The sequence below is a fragment of the Anarrhichthys ocellatus genome, unplaced genomic scaffold (assembly GCF_004355925.1).
Source record: "Anarrhichthys ocellatus isolate YVR2014 unplaced genomic scaffold, GSC_Weel_1.0 scaffold530, whole genome shotgun sequence".
NCBI classification, from domain to species: Eukaryota; Metazoa; Chordata; class Actinopteri; order Perciformes; family Anarhichadidae; genus Anarrhichthys; species Anarrhichthys ocellatus.
The window spans coordinates 1-23,458 of record NW_022280504.1 but is presented as its reverse complement, the minus strand read 5'-3'; the positions used below and the strand labels follow the sequence as shown (position 1 = coordinate 23,458).

The 23,458-nt window shown below is 43.0% G+C and overlaps 2 protein-coding genes across 3 annotated transcripts; both read right to left on the bottom strand.

The window, feature by feature from the left end:
• Window positions 1-3,027: 3,027 nt before the first annotated feature.
• On the bottom strand, window positions 3,028-9,846 carry LOC116401564 (alpha-N-acetylglucosaminidase-like). Its single transcript, XM_031880026.1, has 6 exons — window positions 9,150-9,846; window positions 7,157-7,304; window positions 6,235-6,381; window positions 5,411-5,496; window positions 4,708-4,964; window positions 3,028-4,485 (listed from the first exon to the last, which is right to left on the bottom strand). Exons 1-6 carry the CDS (start codon window positions 9,560-9,562, stop codon window positions 3,281-3,283), a joined length of 2,256 nt encoding a protein of 751 aa, XP_031735886.1. The 5' UTR covers window positions 9,563-9,846; the 3' UTR covers window positions 3,028-3,280.
• A 4,112-nt stretch (window positions 9,847-13,958) lies between these two features.
• On the bottom strand, window positions 13,959-23,432 carry LOC116401563 (signal transducer and activator of transcription 5B-like). Of its 2 annotated transcripts, none has more exons than XM_031880024.1 (9): window positions 23,095-23,431; window positions 22,772-22,864; window positions 21,892-22,098; window positions 21,004-21,098; window positions 20,113-20,255; window positions 19,721-19,876; window positions 18,111-18,162; window positions 16,934-17,041; window positions 13,959-16,219 (listed from the first exon to the last, which is right to left on the bottom strand). In XM_031880024.1, the coding sequence occupies exons 1-9, from the start codon at window positions 23,221-23,223 to the stop codon at window positions 16,096-16,098; spliced, it is 1,107 nt and encodes a 368-aa protein (XP_031735884.1). In that variant the 5' UTR covers window positions 23,224-23,431; the 3' UTR covers window positions 13,959-16,095. The 2 variants fall into 2 exon arrangements, with proteins under 2 accessions (XP_031735884.1, XP_031735885.1); XM_031880025.1 differs by having other exon boundaries at window positions 16,133-16,219; window positions 16,972-17,041; window positions 23,095-23,432.
• Between the last annotated feature and the right edge of the window lie 26 nt (window positions 23,433-23,458).

Here is a 23,458-nt window from a genome sequence, read left to right as displayed (position 1 = left end):
AAATCACTTTTTCACACAGGGCCATGTAGGTTTGGATTTTTTTTTGCCCATAATTATAAAAAAAAAAAAAAAGTGTGACAAACATGCAAAAAAATAAGAAATCAGGAAGGGGGCAAACACTTTTTGACACAACTGTATATACACATACATACACATATATACACACATATATATACATACATACATACACATATATACACACATATATATACATACATACACATATATACACACATATATATACATACATACACATACATATATACACATACATACATATACATACATACATATACAGTGGGTACGGAAAGTATTCAGACCCCTTTAAATTTTTCACTGTTTCATTGCAGCCATTTGCTAAAATCAAAAAAGTTAATTTTGTTTCTCATTAATGTACACTCAGCACCCCATCTTGACAGAAAAAAAACAGAAATGTAGAAATTTTTGCAAATTTATTAAAAAAAAAGAAAAACTGAAATATCACATGGTCATAAGTATTCAGACCCTTTGCTCAGTATCGAGTAGAAGCACCCTTTTGAGCTAGTACAGCCATGAGTCTTCTTGGGAATGATGCAACAAGTTTCTCACACCTGGATTTGGGGATCCTCTGCCATTCTTCCTTGCAGATCCTCTCCAGTTCCATCAGGTTGGATGGTGAACGTTGGTGGACAGCCATTTTCAGGTCTCTCCAGAGATGCTCAATTGGGTTTAGGTCAGGGCTCTGGCTGGGCCAGTCAAGAATGGTCACAGAGTTGTTCCGAAGCCACTCCTTTGTTATTTTAGCTGTGTGCTTAGGGTCATTGTCTTGTTGGAAGGTGAACCTTCGGCCCAGTCTGAGGTCCAGAGCACTCTGGAAGAGGTTTTCTTCCAGGATATCTCTGTACTTGGCCGCATTCATCTTTCCTTCAATTGCAACCAGTCGTCCTGTCCCTGCAGCTGAAAAACACCCCCATAGCATGATGCTGCCACCACCATGTTTCACTGTTGGGATTGTATTGGGCAGGTGATGAGCAGTGCCAGGTTTTCTCCACACATACCGCTTAGAATCAATGCCAAAAAGTTCAATCTTGGTCTCATCAGACCAGGGAATCTTATTTCTCATAGTCTGTGCGGGCTATGCGGGCTTTCATATGTCTTGCACTGAGGAGAGGCTTCCGTCGGGCCACTCTGCCATAAAGCCCCGACTGGTGGAGGGCTGCAGTGATAGTTGACTTTGTGGAACTTTCTCCCATCTCCCTACTGCATCTCTGGAGCTCAGCCACAGTGATCTTTGGGTTCTTCTTTACCTCTCTCACCAAGGCTCTTCTTCCACGATAGCTCAGTTTGGCTGGACGGCCAGGTCTAGGAAGAGTTCTGGTCGTCCCAAACTTCTTCCATTTAAGGATTATGGAGGCCACTGTGCTCTTAGGAACCTTGGGTGCTGCAGAAATTCTTTTGTAACCTTGGCCAGATCTGTGCCTTGCCACAATTCTGTCTCTGAGCTCCTTGGGCAGTTCCTTCGACCTCATGATTCTCATTTGCTCTGAAATGCACTGTGAGCTGTAAGGTCTTATATAGACAGGTGTGTGCTTTTCCTAATCAAGTCCAATCAGTTTAATTAAACACAGCTGGACTCCAATGAAGGAGTAGAACCATCTCAAGGAGGATCAGAAGAAATGGACAGCATGTGAGTTAAATATGAGTGTCACAGCAAAGGGTCTGAATACTTATGACCATGTGATATTTCAGTTTTTCTTTTTTAATAAATTTGCAAAAATTTCTACATTTGTTTTTTTCTGTCAAGATGGGGTGCCGAGTGTACATTAATGAGAAATAAAATGAACTTTTTTGATTTTAGCAAATGGCTGCAATGAAACAAAGAGTGAAAAATTTAAAGGGGTCTGAATACTTTCCGTACCCACTGTATATACACATACACATATAAATAAATAAGTGTTTCGTCTCTCCAGTTCCCTCTGACTTTAATTGTTTCCATAATAAAAGTTCAGATCATGAAAAGACAAATATTTCTAATAAATGAAGAAAGTTGTTTGTGGCAGAAGCAGAAGCTGTCGGGTAGTGAATCACATCACGTGATGCAGCTCAGCCAATCAATATGGGCATTCTGACCCGAGTGAGATGTACCACACACCATGACACAGGGGACTGAGCCGAGGAAAGACTTTGCAGAGCAGTACGTTCAACGTTCAAGTTGTGAAAGTAAAATCCTATGTTAATCTCTTTGGGTCGCGGCTTGTGATTAAGGAGTGATGGTGGATCCCACAGCCAGACCAGCTGAGAACATTATATTTTCCTGAATTTAGGCTTTCGCATTTTCTAAATGTTCTAGCATTATTCAAACGACTCCTACCGAACGGTTTAATGCGAAGATGTACATAGTTACAGCCTTAAAAATGAATAATAGCTGTGGCACCATCATGTGGTTATAAGGTGGTATTTCAGCTGCAGGACAGCAGTGAAGGCCCAGGTATAAAATGCACGGCCCGCCACTGTGATATACAAATGGTCATTTTAAAGGTCTAAGCACAGGGCTGGAGTCAGGATATGGTTAGCCTAACTTCTGTAAACAACCGCCTAACACAGCGACTGTGAGCAGCTTTCTGAAGTCTTGTTTGCCATGTTTGTCTGTTATCTGGCAACCCGGCTATAGAAGAGACACATCACAGCAGTGCGGATGGATAAACTGTTATTTGTCAAGAAATAGTTCCACCACCTTACTTAAAAGCACAAAATGTCATTTTTACAATTCTCATGGTGAAAAGGTTAAACAAACAATATACACTGTGAAAAAACGCAGCTTTGGTCTTGTTCTTACTTTGGACAGAGCCGGGCTAACAGTCCCCCCCTTGCAGTCTTTATGCTAAGCTAGGCTAATCAAATCCAGACTCCAGCTCCATACTTATCACACAGGCATGAGATTCAAATCCATCTCTTCATCTAACTCTGGAAAAGGTAATATGCGCATTTCCAAAAACGCTTTTGTTTTCAGAGCAGTGGAATCAAAAACAGTACCAAGACACTCACATATGAATTCCATTGGATTGGAAATTTAATCAGTGTGAATGTTAAGTGAAAATCATTTTTTCTCCTGCAACATGCACAACTATCCAAGACTGATTTTACTGCATGTGCAAAACAGATTGTTCCTGCAAAATTCAGGCTGTTAGATTTTCTACATCAAAACGTTTTGGGACAGCCATGGAAAACTGGAGGTGGAGGAGGACGACATTCTTCTTGCTGCGACTTGAGGTTTTTTTCTCCAAAATGGTGTCTCTGCTCACTATAGTGTCTTCAAGGCCTGTGGGTAGTACTTGAGGAAGATCCTGCGGGCGATCTCGTACGTGTCTCCCTGAGGCTTGGCTGGGTACGTGCGGCCGTTGTAAATGAATCCCTTTTCTACCTGGAAAACCTCCTGGTTGAAGGCGTCCTGCTTGAATGGTCGTCCGCTGTCCAGACACTCTACCAGGGTGTGAACGAAAAGGCCCCATCGCTGGGCGTAGTAGTCCTCCATAAGACCTCCCCACTCTTTGCTGGCGTAGTCCAGAATCTCACCACTGGGACCCCATAGGGTCAGCTGGTTTCTGGCGTTCATGTCGTAGAGCTGCGCCTCCTTCTCATCTAGGGCTAAGGATCGGGCCCGCTCCAGCCATGTCCCCAACAGGAAGTTGCGGTCGCTGCTCAGCAAACGATTAAGTTCAGGCAAGAGATCATTGACCAGCACCCCGCCTGCAATCAGCAGCTCTGGCAGCTTTTGTTTCTGGAAGGCCTCTACGATATCCTGGTAAAAGGAAGTCGTCAGGACTTGTAGGACCTGCCGAGTCACATCCACAAGGTCGTACCGGAAAGTCTCCTTGGACATGAGAGATGGAGCTGCCTCCATAATCAGTTTCCAGGCTTTGTACAAATCAGATGGGTGATACCAGACACCAGAATTCATGCGAAAAGAGGGCCGGTGCACCAGTGGGCTATGGTTGTGGTTTCGGTAATGTGGCACAGTGCAGTTGTAGACGCTGGCGAATAGGAGCCTCCATGCGGCGGTCAGGTTCTCCTGTGTGCTGCCGTAGCGGCGTATTGCATACAGCGACACCCACTTGGACAAGTTGACGGGCTCCTTGCGCCACGCCAGCTCACTCATCAATTCGAACATCACAGGATTCTGCTCGATGCCCTCCGGCGTCATGCCTATGCCCACCAGAGTGGAGTTTGGGAAGTGTAAGGCTTTGAAGGGCCCTGAATTGATGCTCTCCACTGTGCCAAAGAATCCACTGTTGCCCCCAAAGTTTTGCAGCATGCACCAGATGAAGGGCTGTCCGTAGAAAGACTTGGTGTAAGAGAAAATTGGCTCGGTCTCTGCAAACAGGTCCAGCACGATCATCCTTCCGAGGGGCACTCCGTGTAGCAGGGCCTGAATCTGAGCCGGCTTCCAGAACGCTGCGTCACTGAAGAACAGCCAGCCTTGCATCAGCCAAATTGCCTGAGGATCAACTGGGGAGAAAAAAAAAAAATGGAGATTTGGATGAGGGACAAGAAGGGCACAGTTCTCGAACATGGCTGGAAACCAGCAGTGTGCGCGAGGGGGGGGGGGTCACACATGGGTCATCAAACTAGGGCAATTATTGTACTTGTTACCCAAAATACCAGCACTACGACCACTATTGGATTTAAAACTTGCAACGTGAACTGGATATTAGTCACTCAGACACTCACCTGCAGTCATTGAGGCAAAGACAGAGCGACTGACTGCAGACAGGTAGGTGGGGTCAGAGGAGGGTGGACTCATCTCATTGAAGGTGTCAGTGTTGTAGATGTGATCTGTACCAAACTGCTTGACCACCTGAGACAGATAAAGGGAACCGATCCGGAGGAAAAGTGGGTCGCGAGGGTCTAAGATGTAGGAGCACGAGTAGCTGCAGTTGAATTGAGCCCAGGGCCTCAATCTGGTTACATTGGCTTCTGGATACAGCCTGAAATACAAGAAACACTTCAGAGACCCAAAGCTTTTGACCAAAATATTCCCTAGCCATATCCTCACAGACGGGCTCTCTCAAAAGAATCAGGAAGTGGGACACAGAAGTGGAGTAAACAGAACGTACAGACTCTGGAAGCAACCTAAGTTGAAGAGAAATGCCCAACTTAATCTTCCTAGATATGTTTCCTCAAGGCTAGAGTATGCATGAAATGAACTAGTTCATACAAAGTGTCTGAAGGCAAAAATGTTTATACCAAATCTGTATGGCCAAACTCAAAGACATGGTGAGAAGCTCATTATAGAGAGGGGCCAATGAGAATAACAGCGCAAGTTCAATCAACATTTAGGTTGATAGGACTTGAACCAGGACTTTAAATATCACCATTGGTATCAGCCTGTATATAATTCTGATATGTTGGAACATAAACAAGCTTGAGTCACCTGAGGATTCCCTTGGGAATGTTGCCAGAGAAGGCTGGCAGCACAGGAACCATGCCAAAGGATCTCATGCGCTGTAAGATTTTAAACTGCAAAACAAGAAGAAGTCGTGAGAGGATTCAGTCCAAGGCAGCTGGCATGCTGAAATTCATCAGCAAACATTTTAAACATGCACATGATTTTATCCACAATAATAGATGGCCTTTAAAAGAGATACAAGGCCTTTAAAAGGATAACTGTGGTTAAACGACAACCTGGGCCTCATTTTGGCCATTACTCCTAGTCAGAAAGGGCAAGAAACATGCAACAGGCTGGAAACAAAAGCCGCAGGGTGTTCATAGTTACTCGGATGTTTTCAACTAACAGTTTGGATCATCAGTGTAGTTGTGTGTACGCTGTTTTTTCTGTTCAATGAGGGTTATCGCAACATTTCAGTTGTGTTCACCTTTAATATTACCACCAAATAAAGAGGTTTAGATGATCTGGCCAACCTGGGGGTTTGTTTTCACTATGTCACTGCGTATCAAGAGCTCAACTGATGCTTTATACAAAGTGAGTTACCATAAACAATAGGAATGACAACGAAAACCCAAGTGTCCAAACTGAAGCCACTATATGCAGAAAAGCGATGTGGTTACAGTTCCTTTACATTTTTCTGAGTGTCTGTAAATTGAAAACTAAGACAATCCATGTAACAGCTGGTGCAGTCTATGTGCTGCTTCCAGTCTCAGGGTTTAATGCTACCACTCAGTGGTGCCAGTCAGAAATGTCCTGATTCTACACATAGTGGTTTCCCACTGCATTGACAAGCAAGGAGGTTTCAGTACTTGGAGGTAGAGCTGGTTCACATGCCAGGACTGTGGCAGAGGCCCACCGAACCTGAAAAGGTTTCCCATACGGTTCCAGGCCAGAAATGCCGCGCCCGAGAAGAACTCTTCAATCTCTGTGTGGTTCAACCCAAGAGCTTGGTAAACCTGAAAGGTACACAACAAGTAGATGAATTGACGTCCGTCCACATGCTGCTGCACATATCAATCAACATGTATCTGCTTCTAAGACATTAGGTTGCACAGGTCAAATTGAGATATAAATTATCTTCCTGCTCGTATTAAAAAGGGGAAGATAAAGAATTCCAATATGGTTTTTCCATGGCCTAGTAAAGTTTAATGTGAACATGAGCTAGTCTCTCTCAAGGCCAGAAACCAGAGAAGTAAGTCAAATCAAGTATGAAGTGTACAATGAATGGGAGACCCACACAATGTCTGTTCTAATTCTATTGTAGTGCTGTCAGCTGTGAAACAGAAAAGGTAACATGTAGTCAGAGCATTCCCCTGGTGCTCAAGGACATCTCTCCCAATTCATAGTCTATGGAGCAGCTCCACACTTTATACTCGATGACTGTCTAAGACCATAGGAATAACATGGATGGATTTAGAAAATGGGAGTAGTTCCTCTTTAATGACTGTCCTCACATCTCTCAGAATCACTTCCCCTTCTTCTGATTTTGCTTATTTCTCTGAGAATAACACATCTCTGAACTTGCTGCAAAACTTAACTATATAGCTGCTTAACCCCTGAATCAACATATAAAACGTTCCTGCCAAACGTGATCATTTTAGAAGGCTTAACAGGAGATGATGGAACATACATAACACTGATGCTAAGAGCCGTCTTTACCAGCGTTCTTGTGGTGTAATGTAGATTTTGTAAAGAGCACGATCACTCTCAGTCTCTGCTCTCCGCTCTTACCTCTTGCCACAGGGCTTCCTGGCCAGTGAAAGCCAGCGGCAGATTGATTCCATTGAGTGCCATCCAGTCGATCTCTCTCTCCCATCTCGGCCAGTCCCACCACACAGAGGAATAGCTAAAAGTGCAGACGTTCTGGTAATACCGGAATCTAGATACAAACACACAAATATATAGTGTACTATAAAAACGACATGTTCAAATGAGATAAAATACCTAACAGTGTATGCAATAAAGGGAATAATAATAATCCTAAACCCATTACTAAACTACAAACCACAAAGCATATGCACTTAATGGAACAATGCTGAGTCGCAGTGTTTGGACAGTGAAATGCTCCCCATTAGCTAAAATTCAAACGATGACTACGAGGCTTACAGAAAGTGCTGACTTTAAACCGTGGATGTACAATAATAACTGGATACGAGTGCTCAGCCTTGCTTATAATGTTGCCCAGTAGCGGTATTGCAGCGTACATTTCCCCCTAAACCAACAGTTTAGCGCTGCAAACAAGTCAATAATGCGTCTTTCTATTATGAATGACTATGATGTCGATGTACAGCGAGACAATACAATAGAAAATGAACTGAAGGTTAAAACCAAGTTGACAGATCCAGTTTCACAATAGAAGTCACTAGTTTACTCATTACACCTACTCCAACATTTATGTGTATTTGTGATGTGCATATTGCTTGAGATTCTAGTAACTGTCAATTCTTATTGAAGTTGTTGTCACATAACATGGCGTCTAGTTCAAATAACATCAGCACTGTTGTAACCTAAACCTATAGTTTCCTGCAGATGGTAAATGGCTAAAAGTTATAGTCATGGCAAAACTAAAGTGTGCCATGCTTGCTGTGGCTTTCCCAATCGAACGATTGTGCACATGACATAACTGTGGCGAGCTGATGCAGCACTAATGCACAACAGATAATTGAAAGGAAAGGGTCCTTTAGGCTGTGGCACAAGTGTCCATAGTGCCCACAATAAACAATGAAAGGTAATGCGTGACCCAGCCGTGGGTTCTGTTGTACCGCGCTGCAGCGGAGGGGGCTGGGGTCACTGTACAGACAATTCAAACACATATGGAATGGTATCCTCTTTCACAAAGGTTGACATCACAAGTTCTCATGATGAATCCACTTTGTGAGTTTTCTTTTTTACTGGGAAGTATGGAAAGTCAGGTGTTCTTAGCTGCTCTAATTTAAAACAGGAGCTATCACAGCACCTCTATGACTCTCATGGCAGCTGGTTATTCAGGAAGTGGGACTTTAACAGGAAGGGCTCCTCTATCTGGTGACTTCTTCTGACTGCCACTGAGAGGAGGAGGTGCTGGTTGCTGGTGTTTTGCTGATGTCAGTGAATTTGCAGTCGGAGCTTACACAGAGTATTTACTGAAATCAGAGGAACGCAGAGTGTGGCACCTTATGTATTTATAGCACATGTAGCTTATATTTGTAAAGCTCAATAGCCCTCTCTCTCTCTGCCAAAATGGAACAATAATACTGTCATATGAGAACAATCCTGCAAAACGTTTTGCAATCATTAAAGTATCCATCTATCCACCAATCGATAGACAGTCTATACTACATTATTAGTTTACTAGAGACGCATTACTCTATAAGAAGCATTTTCATTTTCTTGATTCAATAATTCATTTTTAATATCTCGTCCAAGTTAAGGTCCTCAGAAGTACCTAATAACAACGTGAAAGTAATGTAACGTCAAACGTGTACTTAAGTACAGGACTTAAGTGTTCACACCCCGTTACTCTGAAGGTCTTCTGTTAACTTCGACATGAACAAAGTAGTCATTTGGCTGCTAGTAACTGATGTGTAGTAGTTTGCATACTCACTCATGAGCGGGTGTCGTATTGCTAAACTTTGCTAATGTGAAAAGTCGAACATTTCCACTGAATTTCAGTGAGATAAGCTCTGCTCGGTGTCCTGGAAACGTGCATTAACGTACGAGCCAGTATACACGGCGGGTCACTGACCTATGCGGGGTGTTGATGCGCAGGACGCCGGTGAGCTTTGGCAGAGGACGAGGCATATCCAGCTGGTCACCGGACCAGGAAACATGACAGTTGCAGAAATATTTCAGATAGTTGTAAATGCCGGAAGCCACGGCCACTCCGGTGCTGCCCGTAGCGACTATCTTGTTGTCTTTAGTGGACCTGAGCTCACACACATCCAGGCTGTCGTTGGAAAGGCTGCTGTTGACCGACACGATGAACTCCGTGGACCTGGTCCCGAGCAGGCGCTTCAGCAGCTCCACCACCGCTCTGCCCTGCGCCTCGTCGCTGGCTTTCGGTTTGATGTGGTCCAACGAGGGGAATTTACAAAAGGCAGTTACAAAAAGACAGAACACGACGACCAGGACCGGAGCACAGCTGCTACTAGGTGACATTTTGAACCCCCGGTCAAGTGAAGCCAGAGTTTCCCACCGTAGCGCAGGTTTAAAAGCAACTCTATTTCCTCATTTGCATAGAACCAGGAAGCGCTGCTTCTGCTGGCCAATCAGAGAGAGTGTGCAGCCTCGATTATAACTCACGGCCAATCAGAGGAGGCAGTTCCCATAAAACAAATTCCTCTGAGAAGCCACTGTTTGTCATGTGACCAGTCTGTCACGTGATAGAAATATTACAGAAGTGGCCTGATTTCAGGTACAGGCTTGATGCCATGTGATCATGTAAAAGCACAAGGTGAAAACCTTGTGACTTGGTGGATCATTGAATCACTCCTGAAACAAAGTTCAAAACACCAACGAGGACAGATGGTTAGCATGTTAGCTTGTTTAAGGGCTACTCTTTCATTGTGTTCCAATTGCAAATCCAGGCGAAGGGACAGAGAGAGTACATACTAGAAACAGGTTCTTCTGATAACAGCTGACGTAGTTGTGAGGCTAATATCTACGTGTTACTCCCCCATTAGTCCTCACTTCAAATGTGATAACAGCTCGATGGGGCACATGCATACATGTTTTGCTCATGTAACAGAGTTAACAATTCCACTTGCCATCACTGGTCATTATTTGCTCATTTTACTGTGAATTTAAGTTATTACTAATCCATATCATCTTCATGTTATTTCCTCCTTTATTTCTGTAAATATCATTTACAATGTAGTATCATTAGTTTCCCACGGAGACAAGTGTGTTGTGAGCGCCCCCTGCTGGGCCCCTGCAGACTCGAGTGGTTGGCCCCGCTTTCGGTGACCAGTCTGCTGCTTTACACTGATAACTTCATTTAGCATTAGTAACATGCTAACCAACAGCTAGCTAAAGCATGCGTTTCTTTGCTTTGGCAGTTCGCGGAGCTCGTTACCACGAGGTGGGCTGTGAGACACCTGATATGATTCTGTCTGTTACCAGACGTGTCTACTGTATGCTGTCCAGTGAATAAACCGCTGGTTGGAGTCCAAAAAGATATCAAGTGTACCTGAATCAAAACACAGCGCAAAAGAGAGTACACAACTGCTACACCCCGTAAGCAAACAACTCTCGCATCAAGTGACATCGCATGCGACAGCTAAAGGAAAACAGCACACAGTGTTATGATTTATTGATCATGTAATCTTTATTTGTAGATTACATAAGATGATCATATCTTATTTGTGTAACATCTTAGTGACTTTAGTTGTTAAATGTAGAAAGAAAGTTTGAGTACCTCAACATTGTACTTTACTTCCTGTAAATGTACATCTTTACTGAAGGTTGCAGACCTATATTATTATATAATATTGTATTTACAGCATCCATGTTATGGTTAATGTGGTAATGTACAATTTTCAAGTTCTTGTTCTTTTCTTCCCTTTACATATACACATTACATTAAATTAAGTATTATACATAGACATCTGAGGGTGCCATTCTGCAGAACAAGTACTTTGTATAGTATATTTGGTGATACTACATAAAAATATGAATGCAGTACTTTTACGTGCCATGGGGTATCTTTAATTTATTTAAGTGAAGGAGCTTAATACTTTCTCCACTCATCAATATCAATCACTACTAACCTTCACCATAGTTTAGTTATTACTACTGTGAAAACCCATGATGTAGCTTAGCATGTGTTACAGACACACAGCACATTTCCATCATACATGTACGTTTTCTTCAAACAATAAAAAAGAAGGCTCTTTTTCTCAAACAGTGAATGCTGAGAAATCTGAATATGCTCATCATGTTTAGAAACTGTACTTATTGAGTAGAGTGAACTCTCAGCTCTGCATTCATTCAACTCATTACAAGAACGCAGGTTAAAATAAACTCTGAAATAGTCTAAAAAAGAAATGATTCTAAATTAGAATGCAAAAGGTGCAAAACCTACGTGCAAAGTGGTCTCCAGCTGGACAAGTATTGTATCGGACTCTGAAGCGACACTTGACAGTACAGTGCTTGGAACAGGGGGACGATACAAAACAATAACAAATAAACCACAGTGGGATACAATTCATTAAAAAAAAGTTTTATTTTCAAGTCCGAAATCCCAACATCAAACTTCCAGCAAAATGTTGCACACGTGGAAGTAAATACAAAGCTCCCATACAGACCACAGGCTGCACAGAAGCCAACACACAGCAGCAGTGAGCTAGAAAAGTTAATTACACTGAAGACAAACGTACATCACGCTGATTCAAAGACTGAATTAGCATAAACATCCAGCTTACTGCTGGTGTGAGCATCAAAGTGCGTGTTCGCTTTTGCAAGTTTGTGTTTCAGCTTTTATTTACCAAAGATATAACAAAAAGCATAAGAGGCAAAGGTGAGAGCTAGAAAGGCCTCCCATCTACACTCCAGTCATCAGGTATTATTTGGTTGATTTTTACCATTTATTTCACAGTGAGTTTTCTTGAGGTTTACTGTGTTAACTTTCATCCCGGGCGAGTTGTGTTTGCTAAAAGGGAGAAGACATTCCTAGGTTGAGGCTGGTACAGTAGTAGTGCAGCGTGAATGGCGATGGTTTAAAATGTCCCTTAACAACCCACAAGGCACAGACAGATCTGCAGAACCTCCGTATCTCCAAACTAAGGCGTCACAGATACCAAACAATTACTGAAGATCATTACTAAGAATGTAGAAAAAAAGCTTTGTACGCAGAGCAGGATTCAGCCTGGTGATGAAATTCATCCAGATCTGACACAACGATTAGACTCAGGCACTTTCAGCAGTGATGAACACATGATCAACACTACTTCTGACTGAAAGTAGTATTACAAAGTATGAGGTATGAGCATTCTCCCAAACGAATCCACTGACTGGGCACACACAAAGAACTTAAAGTTACTACGAGGAACTTCCCTTTTGTGTTGATTTTGGCGGTCCCTGTGGACAAAGGTGGTAGTGTTTATGAGCACTCATTTTACTGAAGCAGGGGTCTGAGTCTACCACGATCAGTCCTGGTTCAGGTTCTCCCTAGCATCCATTTCCTACAGCGGGCCCTTCAATACGGCCTGGGTCTCCGGCAGCGTGGTGTCGGTTCCCAGTGGGGACCGGAGGAGCAGAGAGAATGACCGTGGAGGGGTCAACCGTGGCTAAGTGTAAGTGGAGAGCAGGGCTGTCCTTCAATCAGAGGATCGATGGTTCGATCCCCGGCTCCGGCTCCACTAGTCGCATGTTGATGTGTCCTTGAGCAAGACACTTAACCCCTAAAATTGCTCCCGTAGTTGTGCCTACGGTGTGATAGAATCTGAAAGTCTTTGGATGAAAGCATCCGCTAAATGACTAATTTAATGAGAAGCTCTGCTCCTGGAGGAGGAGTAGACGCTGCTGCTCTCCTCCTCTCTCTGGGACTGCAGGTCAAAGGCTGCAGTGAAGCCGGATCTGGGTGGACTGGAGTTCTGGTGAACATGCATGACCGCATCACCGACGACAAGCATCAAGAATAGCTGTAATCTTCTCTCTAATGGTCTCGTTTACTCATGAAGGTCATTTATAACAGTGGTTCTCAACTGGTCTGGCTGCAGGACCCACCATCACCCCTTAATGACAAGCCGCGACCCAAATCGAGGAACATTTTCAACTTCTCAAATGTATTTAATGTAAAGATGGAGCAGTTTGAACCTGAGCTGAAATTGTCCTTGTGCAGAGAAATTGTTCCTGTCAGTCCCCGTCCCACACATGTTTCACGTAAATGAGTAAAACTGCTTTGTTTGTTATGTCTGTAGATTCGACCATTTGTAATGCAAAATGACCACTTGCCATATTTTGAGCTGTGGTCCGTTTGATGTCATCCGACATGTCTTCAATTCACCTACTTATAGTGTCATTTGATAGAGGTACAGTTTTCAGTTTCATTACAAGGCAAGGCCAAATATTGTTAAGGAGTGTGAATAGAAGGCACTCTGCTACATAAAAATCCCCTTCAAAATATATATATTTTTTTCCAGGCAAAGGCCCGCCACCCACTGAAAATGAGTCCGCGACCCACTTTTGCGTCACTCCCCACCAGTTGAGAATCACTGATTTAGAGGCATCAGTATCAAATTGAGACAGTTTCATAACCAGTTAAAAGTTCCTCACAGTAACTTTAAGGTTCCATTTGACAACATATATTAGTACATGGCCCATGTTTAAGATCCTCCATCAACATGTCACGGCAACTGTCACAGTCCGACCTCCAGAAAGCAATATCAGATGTTGGAGTTGATTCAGTGCATCACTCATGCACATCAGTTTGTCACCCACTGGGTCTGGGTTCAGCTGCTCAGGACTGGATTCAAATATTCTATCAGCCTGTTGTTGAAAATGATTCAGTTTACCTTTCGGCTCTCGGTGAAGTGTCAAGCTCTGATGGGTTAAGACAGAAATGTGTCAGGCAGCTAATTCAGTGCATTAGTGGATTGAAACAACATGGCGGCCACTTCAACTCATTGGGTTACATCATGATTAATAACTCACGGAGAGAGTGCAGTCCTTTAAACACCACTACTGGGTTCAGAAACATGGCTCTAAAACACACTTCAAAAGGACAACTGCACTGACGCGAGGCCAACAACTCATCCTGATGGAGGTGGAATAAGTAGACAACAGATTGTTACAATGAGTGAGCAGTTTCATAAACAAATGGATAAACTCTACGATGCATTAATGTTTATTAATATGTATGGGATAGTTCTGAACTTCTTTATTCGTCCCGAATGTAATGATTGGCTGGGTTGCTGTCTGTCTGTCTGTCTACCTGCGTTCACTCATTGCTCTTAGCTTACCAGCTGTGAGCACCAACAGTAGCCGTGTTCCTCGTTTACGTTCATAATGATCATTATGGCCTGAAGGGACGGCTGTCAGTGTTGATGACTTGAGAGATTTAGTGACTTTACAGCCAGTGCTGCTAGCTGCTTTCATTGGGAAACAGTTGGCAACACTGGGCTGGCTCTCAGTTTAAATCTAGCGCACTCTTGCTGGTTTGTCCATCGTTGCCACCCCCAGATTTTATGTGACAATATTTACTTATTTTCAAACTGTAAAATTAGATTTTACTGGTAAACCACAAGGATGCATTTCATGTTCTAATGGATATTAGGATATTTAGTAAAGTAAAAAACAATGACAGTATCAGTTCAAATGATCATAATAAACCAACATTTGGTTTAAAAATTATATCTGACAATAAAAAACAAAACAAAATCAGACTTGTGAAAGTGTGAAAATCAATAAGCACTCATTGACTTCATGAGACCAAATGATGGCATCTATAGAAGATATCCATGTCTGTGACCATTGGAACATGTTGCTTTAAGGCACTGTAGATCCAGAACATCAGAGAATGGCAGCAATATAAAATATTATGAAATATACAAAAAGAACCAAACAATAGCGGTAGCAGATTTAGAATTCCATTTTCAGTACTTGAAACCAGACTATGTAACCTCTGAAAGAATAAAACAAATCATTCTCTTACGAGAGGTTGAGTTCATGTGGGATACATTCAGCCTTGTTCAGCTCAACACACAATAGTTTGTCTGGTCTAGTGTGACTTGTAGCTAATGTATGCTATGTATTAGCATGCTACAGAAAACATCCTGGTGGTTTTACTCAAAGCTGCTGCGTCACCGAGCCTCTGACTAGCTTAGCTGTTAGCACGGGTTCAGCTGAACCAGAACTTGCAGAGTGTTTAAAACACAGCTTTGTGCTCAGCTGAACCCGACTGCTGTGTCGATACGAGGATGATTAAGAAACTCAGCAGAACACTGCTGGATGCTCATTATTCTCAGAAAAGGGGAATTAAAGAAATTGGTGTGTGCATACTTGAGACCCAACTAATGTGTTGAATGAATTTCCTCATAAAACGTGCAGATGTTTTACAAACCTGCATTGTTTACATCCATGTTTAGTTGCTGGCATGCCTTAGCCGGCGCATTAGTGCGTTTCTAAGATCAGTTTGAAAGCGCTACAACATTAACAGATCTTTGCATTGTGTTGCCCTTAATGGGGACCCATTCATTAAAACATGAGTGCTACTGGTGGTCAAAAACTGCACAGGATACCTTTAAGGTAAATTTACGTTAAACCTGGCCTACAGCAGGTCTAAGTTAAGCCTCCATAGGACACAGCAGCTGGGTTTAGACCAAACAACAACACAGGTTTAGTCCTGTCTTAAGGTTGAAGTCACCGCTAAGCTAATGACAGAGCAACAGCTCCACTGTACCACACACAGCTCCTCTAATGAGGACGTCTTTAAGACGACCGACTCCAGAGAATCTTGGGAAATGAAGGCACATTGAACTTGCCATCATCCTCTGAATACCACAGAGGCTAACAAAAGCTACATAGTCTTACGTTAAGACTTAAAGAATTTTCTGGATTTACTAGATACTAATAAAAATGACTTCCATTAGTAGAGAAGAGATTACATTTTTCAGCATTTAAGTTGCAGTTTGTGGGTGTTTCTGTTAAGATGTTAAGATAAGATGGAGGAGACCTGAAGGTGTTGGGCAGGTTCAGGACTGCTGACTGCTCCACTGGTTGGCCATAGGCCTGCGGAGCAGCTCCTCCACATGGCGGGCCACGTCCATCGTGTCCTCCAGGTCGAAGTCTCCATCTGGATCCAGAATGGTGTCACTCCTGACGGGACAACAGCAGAGACAGGGGCCACACTTTCATGAAGGAAAATATATATCAGCTAGCACATACAGTATTGTATATAATCTGTCACAGTACATTCAAAATAACAAAACAAAACATATAAACCAGAAACTACTACCTCAAACCAACATCTGTCATATTATCGGATCTCTGTGAGTTCAGATAATGGATGGTGTACTTGTTTACAGACAGTTACGGAGCAACATTATCATCTATCAAGAGCAGTGTTTTTGTTCACATGATGAATGTAAGTTTTGGTCTCTACCAACTCCCCCAGCTGGTCTCCATCTGTGTCTGTCTGCTGCTTGCTGCTGAGCGGGTAGAGTACAGAGTTTTTACAGCTTTGTCTCTGAAAACCAAACAACGCTGTGAGAGCGGTGAGAGTGAACCGTTTCAGACCCGACAGCTGAACAACAAGCTGAAGCTCATTGTGAAGCTCCGTAAAGTCAAGAGGAGCTGCAGCTGATCGTCACATTGTCATTTATACATGCATTATCAAAAAAGATATACATGTTATAGCCACTTTAAGTAGCAGCAGCAATACTATAACACAACAAATAAGCAAAAGTACATCAATACTATAATCAAAATGTAAGTATCAAAAGTATTCTTAATGAAGTAAAAGAGACCCCCTTGAGTGTAGCGTGTGCAGGGTCTCCTCTGGAGTGAACGGATGTCAAAGAGAGTGCTCACATAGAAGGGTAGACACCAAAGTTGTTGGGGAGGCTCACAGAGGGAGAAGCTGTTTGGTCCATGAACGTAGGAGTTCCTCCTCTGGGTTCAGGGTTGGGGGTGGTGAATCTACCAGAGACATGTCCACACGTTATTACAGCAACTAAAACGTCTGCACCAGCCCTACTGACTGACCACTTTGGCTGGCAGGCGTCGCTCAAAAATTTGTATTGGGCCGACTACATTTCTTTTTAAACTAAATTCAAAGCTTCAGGAAAGTGAAAATCCCAAATTAGTAGCCAGTGTTAACTGTGTTGTTGGTCTCGTCTTGATCTCATAGCATCAATATCAGCTGCTGTTAGTTGCCTCCATGCTTTTATGGTCTAACAATATAGGAACTCATTAAAACTGCACATTGTGCAGTTGCAACACAATTAAAACGGCATGTATACGGTGCATTCAGGAACTATTCAGACCGCTTCACTTTTTGTCATTCAGCCTCGTGCTAAATGATTTCAATAAGTTTTTCCTCTCATCAACCTACACTTAATTCCTCATGACAAAGCCAGTAGAGTACGTTTTTGCACATGCATTAAAAAGGAAAAGAAAAATTCACATTGACATTAGTATTCAGACCCTGAACTCAGTACTTAGTTGAAGCACCCTTGGCAGCGATTATAGCCTTGCACATCTGGATTTGGGGGTTTCTGCCATACTTCTCTGCAGATCCTCAGTGGACATCCATTTTAAGGTCTGTCCTCAAGGACATTCACAGATTTCTCCCCGAGCCTTTCCTGTGTGCTTTGGGTCATTGTTCTGTAGTAAGGTGAACCTTCGGCCAGTTCAGGACCAGGTTTTCATGCAGGACATCTCAGTACTTTGCTCTGTGCAGCTTTCCCTCAACCTTGATAAGACCCCCGGCTTCTGGGGGTCGTTCCCGGCTTAACAGCATGGCAAACATTGCCAATAGATGAGTTGAAGGTATTTGAGCATAAAGCTGCAACATGACAGAATGTGAAAAGGGGAAGGGAGGTGACAACTTTCTGAATGCTCTGCCCTCATTGACTGAGATGGAGGTGTGCTGCATCGACTTTTTGGGATTGAAATACCAAATTCTCATTAAACTTTAGGAACTTTCTACTTGTTCAGTTCCGTCCTTTTGATGGACAAGAGGAAAATAAAATAAATAAAAACTTACTCTGGCACAACTTGTTTGATCTGCGGTTTTACATATCCGTCCACTGCTTTTGCTGCAAGAGAGAGACACTGTCTTAAAAACGACATTGTTGTTGCATAATTTCAACTTTACAGTGCCATCCATGTACTGAGCTCACTCCACCAGCGTACGCTTCTAACGCCTGCTGAGACACCAGTTAAACATGATATGAAAATAAGTTAAAGGTGCAATGTGTAAGATCAGAACACAATGTGAAGGTTACAGTGTGCATGTTGTGTCAACACATCTCTATGTGTTGTGTTGCAGATATCTACTGTAATTAGCATGCTAACCAGCTAGCCCCAGCCCGTCCTGTCTTGTAATACCACTTGAACCTGGAGAGACGATAGTCAGTCACTGCAGTGTCCAGTCTGTCCTCGGTCCATCATGAGAGGACCAAGAAGTAGAGCTGTCCCGCGGGCTTTTCAATAATACAGTTAGTTTGTTTATTGGATTAAAGCCAAAGTTGCAGAAAGGAGAAAACGACGCCCACTCTCGTTTAAACTGACAAATGCAGGAAGGACAGCTGAAAAGAAATCGCTGACTGTGCGAATTTATAATATCAGTGAGATAGATCGGACTATAAATGTGTGTATTCTGGTAAATTCACTTGTTGCTTGGATGTATTCTTGTGGCGTGTGTGACAATATTTTAGCCTTGTTCTTTCAGCTGTAACCCCGGCTGAGTGAAACGGGCTTGGGGGCAAATAAAAAATAAATATGAAAATATAATTTGCGTAAGAAGTTTCATTCCATAACTTGTAACCAGAGAAAACTAATGCAAGACACTACGTCCAGTCTGTGATTGTGGGACACGACTGTGACACGTCGCACTGCAACACGCGGTTTAAGAAGTGGACACACTTCAGTGACTATGTGACAGGAGAATATATACAGAGTTCTGTTTCACACCACCGTGGCTGCAGCTGAAAGAAAAGGCTCAAATATTGTCAGATCTATCTTGCTTTAGATAAAGCAAGATATTAGAAGTCTGTTCATTTAAAGACATTCAGTGATTTGTTGCCAGCTGTCCTCTCTGCATTGGTCAGTTCAAACCGTGTTATTCGTACTCTGGGTTATGACTTTAAATTCTTTGCATTTGTCTAATATTTTCTATCGATCCATAAACCGAGCTTTGATTGGTCAGCAGGCGCTGCTTTTATGAGAGTTAATCTCTCATCTCGAGCATAACCTTCACCGCAGCAGATTAGGTGTTCCGCAACAGCGTTACCATGGCGATCTACCCCTGACGTTACCTCGCTAACCCCAAATCCTGTTTCATAGTACAGGCATCTGGTTCGTGTCAATGGAAACACACAGATGGCGAATGTAAACTACAGGCCAAAGATTATAAGAGAGCAGCATCTCCGCTGAATGTTGCATATCCTCGCCCTGCTGTTAGTTAGTAGCTCTCTGTTTTCATTACTGATGACTGTAAATGGATTGTTTGGACCGAGTAGTAGAGGTGAAAAGCTGCCCCCTACTTACACATTACACATTCCACCTTTAATGTCAAAAAAAGCATTCTTCATGTCATTGATCTTATTTGCAGATGTATTTGGCTCAAAGCAGTGATGTGTTGCTGATACTTACAGAGCGGGGGGGTGTAGTACTTGGCGAAGACCTCGTCTTTTGGCCGGTCAGGGTAGAGAAACAGAAGGTGGTTCAGGTCACTGATGCGGTCCGCCAGGGAACGAATGGAGAAGTCCTTGGTTGTATAAGGCAACAGATTCCAGACCAGCCGTTCACCTAGCCAAAGACCGAGGGTTAACGTGATACTGCTGCAGACATGAACATATACAACCTTTATCATGTGTGAACATAGAAGCACACAGAGGGTATTAAGGGCCGACTTAGAACAAAAAAAAATGTTTTAAATACTTTTCAACAGAGCAAAAATCAGTTCTCTGTTATATTACTAAAGGATTCATTAACTAGAACGACACTCCATGTCAGAGGGCCTTAACAGCCCAGCAGTTTGCTACCTGCTTTGTTGGGGTTCTCGGCCACCCAGGCGATGGTGATGCCTCCGATCTCAGAGTCGCTGAATCTCAGCAGGAAGGTGCCGTTGGGTTTGGACAGCAGCATGTCCTGTGCTTGCTGCTTGTTAACGAAGCCCAGGATGGCCCTAGAAACACACACATTCACACACAAACTCACACAAAGTTGTGCTTTTTATGTTGAGAGCCCATTCTTCAAAGTTGAAGGAAGTATTAGTCGTACTGATAGAACAAGAAGCCATTTGTGAACATAGAGAAGGTCTTCAATCTTTTATTTTGAACTTGTAAAATATGGGAGCAAAAACAAAAAGTATTTATGTTCAGTGTACATTGTGTCACCGGAGAGCCCAAATGCATAAATGCACATTAGGATTTACAAAAGAGAAGATAACAGCATAGGATTATCATAAATTGGAATTATGTTTGTGTCACGCTGGGAAAACTGGGCTTTGTAACACCGCATTGGACAAAATTTGCCTTTGCAAATCTATGATTATATGGTAAAGAAAAGATCACTCCCTCATCACACATAGTTTTAGTCACAAATCTTGAAATGGGGCATTTCAGACAAACAAAGGGATGATGTATGCATACAATATTTGAAACAAATTTTATGGAAATGTGTTTGATGCCGAGTGTCAATAAAACATTAAATAAAGAAAATGGAAAAGGTGTGGCGTAAGAAAGAGGTGAGCTTACTGGACCTGTAGCTCCTCCTCTCTGCTGGAGGAGAGAGGCTGCAGGCTACATAGCACACCCAAAACTACCACCAGTGGTCCCGTTACATTGTGGGTCATGTAGGCACCACCAAGTCAATTTTCTTAAAGTTAGATGTCAACAGTTTCTTGCAAAAACAAAGTCAGCATGAGTCATTACCCATCATTCCAGTGAGGCTTGAGATGTTTCTTCATGAGCTCCACAACTCCATCAAACCACTGCCAGAAGGTGAAGTTTCGTCCCGGTAAGCTCTCCTGTAAAATAAACGTTCTCCATCAGAATGTTTACATGCACACAAGAAGCCATGCCACTCTGGTTGCTTTTACTGTGTGTGTGTGTGTGTGTGTGTGTCACTGAAGTGCTGCAGCTCCTACACATGTGTTCACACAGCCTGCCTGCTACTGTCAGCCCTCATGAGATCATTTTCACTGTATTTTTTGCTGAAAGGTTACACACTCGCCCTGCAGATGGTCCATGTGTCTTTTGTACAGTACTAGTTCTTCAGCTTTCTGCAAAGATGTTAATTCTTTTAAGTGTAATGTAAATCACAGTTGGGCTGTAGTAAAAGGTATAGGAAAGGTAATATGAATAGTCTTTATTGCTGAGCTTTATAGTCTTTATCAGCAACACTGTTCACTCACAACTCTGATGAATCACATTACATCTACTACTCCTCCAAAAGCACATGTAGATCTAAATCACATTTTTATTCTTAATTAGAGTAACATGGAGGAACACATATTATTTTTTAAGATATGCATATAAGATATGCATTGCCAATAAAGTGAACATTTGTAGAATCATGTTTTGAGTAGAGTATCCCTTTAATGTTGTAATACCGTAATATAATGACATCCCCGAAATCTTTTTTTTAAAAATACAGTGATATAATTTTAGGTCATATCTGCCACCCCTAGCGTGTGCGTCAGATTATTTGGAATGTGCAATGGGAGGACAGGCTCTGTAGTGAAAGCACAGTTCCTTACATTCCAAATGTGTCAAAATTTGACATGCAGTTGTTGAGCTGTGGAGAAGAGCTGGCCTCACCCGGTTGAACTGGGCCCAGGATATGGTCATGCTGCGGGAGTCCTCGGGGTTGTTGCTGCTGCTTGTGAAAGCTTTCTGTGCCAGGAAGACCATGTTGTCCTCCGACAGGCCACGCCCGCTGTGCATCTCTGCCTTGTACTTCATATCAAGGGTGTCGCACAGCTGGGGCCACAGCACCTTGTCTGGCACGGTGAACGGCACCCTGCCCTGAGGATGGTAAACGATAGATGTACTGTACTTGTATAGAGCTTTTCTATTCTTCCGACCACTCAAAGCTTTAACACTACATGTCATCATTCACCCATTCATACACTGATGACAGGGGCCATGCAAGGTGCCATCAGAACTCTAAATAATCATTCATACACTGGCAGCACAGCCTGCGGGACAAATATGGGGTTAAGTGTCTTGCCCAAGGGCACATCGACATGGACTAGTGGAGCCAGGGATTGAACCGCCGATCCTGTGATTGAAGGACTACCCTGCTCTACCCTTGAGCCACAACGGAGGGAGAAAAGCAGGGAGGCTCAGATCCTGACTATAGATTTAGTATATTTGTTCAGCCGTCTCTCACCACATACACCACTGACTGATGTTTTAAAAGATATGGGGAGATTACTCTGAATTGTAACAGACACGATTTAACAAAAACACAACAAGCTGTCCATTCAGAGTAACAATGTATAATAATATGTTCAGTATATATGTTCAGTATAGAGTTAAGGAAAACAAAAAGTCAAAATCCAGATATGTGGCATTTCAAGACCTTCATCAGCACTTTTTCAAGATTAGGGGGAACCATTACTTGCTGCAGTCACCACCTGACATGGGAAGGTATAAAAAGGTCTTCATGGGAAACATCCATGAGCAGCCAACTCACCGGCTCAGCAAAGGCGTTGTCCCACAGGACAGTGGCTGTGGCGTTGTTGTCCTGACTGCCGTGGACGATCACTACCACAGGCAGCGATAAGGTCTGCGGGTCACAGACGAGGGACAGTGACGGATCATTTATTAATACACGGCTAATGTAATGCATCATAGAAATTTCATTTAAGTATCTTAAGTCTTCCAAAGGAGATCGAGACAGTGGAGATGAAATCAGTAGCCGATGGCCAAGGAGTACAGCTGACCATTCAATAACGGAGCAAGATAGCCAGTTTAGATGTAAAAAAAAAAAAAAGGTCAAATGTCCTTTCTGATTACTTTGACATGGAAGACCAGCTCGTTGCCCCCGACGCTGAACTGGGATTCAAACAGAACTGTGAACTTCTCCTCCGTCACCGACTCTGCACCTCGACGGTCCGACCGCTTGATCCGCTTTAGTGACTGCATGAAGACATGAGGAGATTAGACACATTCCTTCATAACAATTAACACAGCCAATGTAGTGCATGCTGCATGTTCTCTGGACAATAGCTGGGCATCCGGCAGACGCCGCTGAAGAGGCTCCAATTTACTAGTTTGACGAGCTGAGAGGAATAAGATATATCAGGCTTTAGATGCGCGCGCGCACACGCACGCACGCACGCACGCACGCATGCACCAGCTTTCTCCTTCATTCTCTCAT

Excerpts from the sequence above, each read along its gene's own strand:
- LOC116401564 (XM_031880026.1), bottom strand. The coding sequence starts at position 9,562 with ATGTCACCTAGTAGCAGCTGTGCTCCGGTCCTGGTCGTCGTGTTCTGT. Across the intron at positions 7,305-9,149 it reads CGCATCAACACCCCGCATAG|ATTCCGGTATTACCAGAACG; the intron begins GTCAGTGACCCG and ends GTTTGTATCTAG. Across the intron at positions 5,497-6,234 it reads TGAACCAGCTCTACCTCCAA|TTTAAAATCTTACAGCGCAT; the intron begins GTACTGAAACCT and ends CTTGTTTTGCAG.
- LOC116401563 (XM_031880024.1), bottom strand. The coding sequence starts at position 23,223 with ATGCAGTCACTAAAGCGGATCAAGCGGTCGGACCGTCGAGGTGCAGAG. Across the intron at positions 19,877-20,112 it reads CGAGAACCCCAACAAAGCAG|GTGAACGGCTGGTCTGGAAT; the intron begins GTAGCAAACTGC and ends GTCTTTGGCTAG. Across the intron at positions 17,042-18,110 it reads ATCAAACAAGTTGTGCCAGA|ATTCACCACCCCCAACCCTG; the intron begins GTAAGTTTTTAT and ends TGTCTCTGGTAG.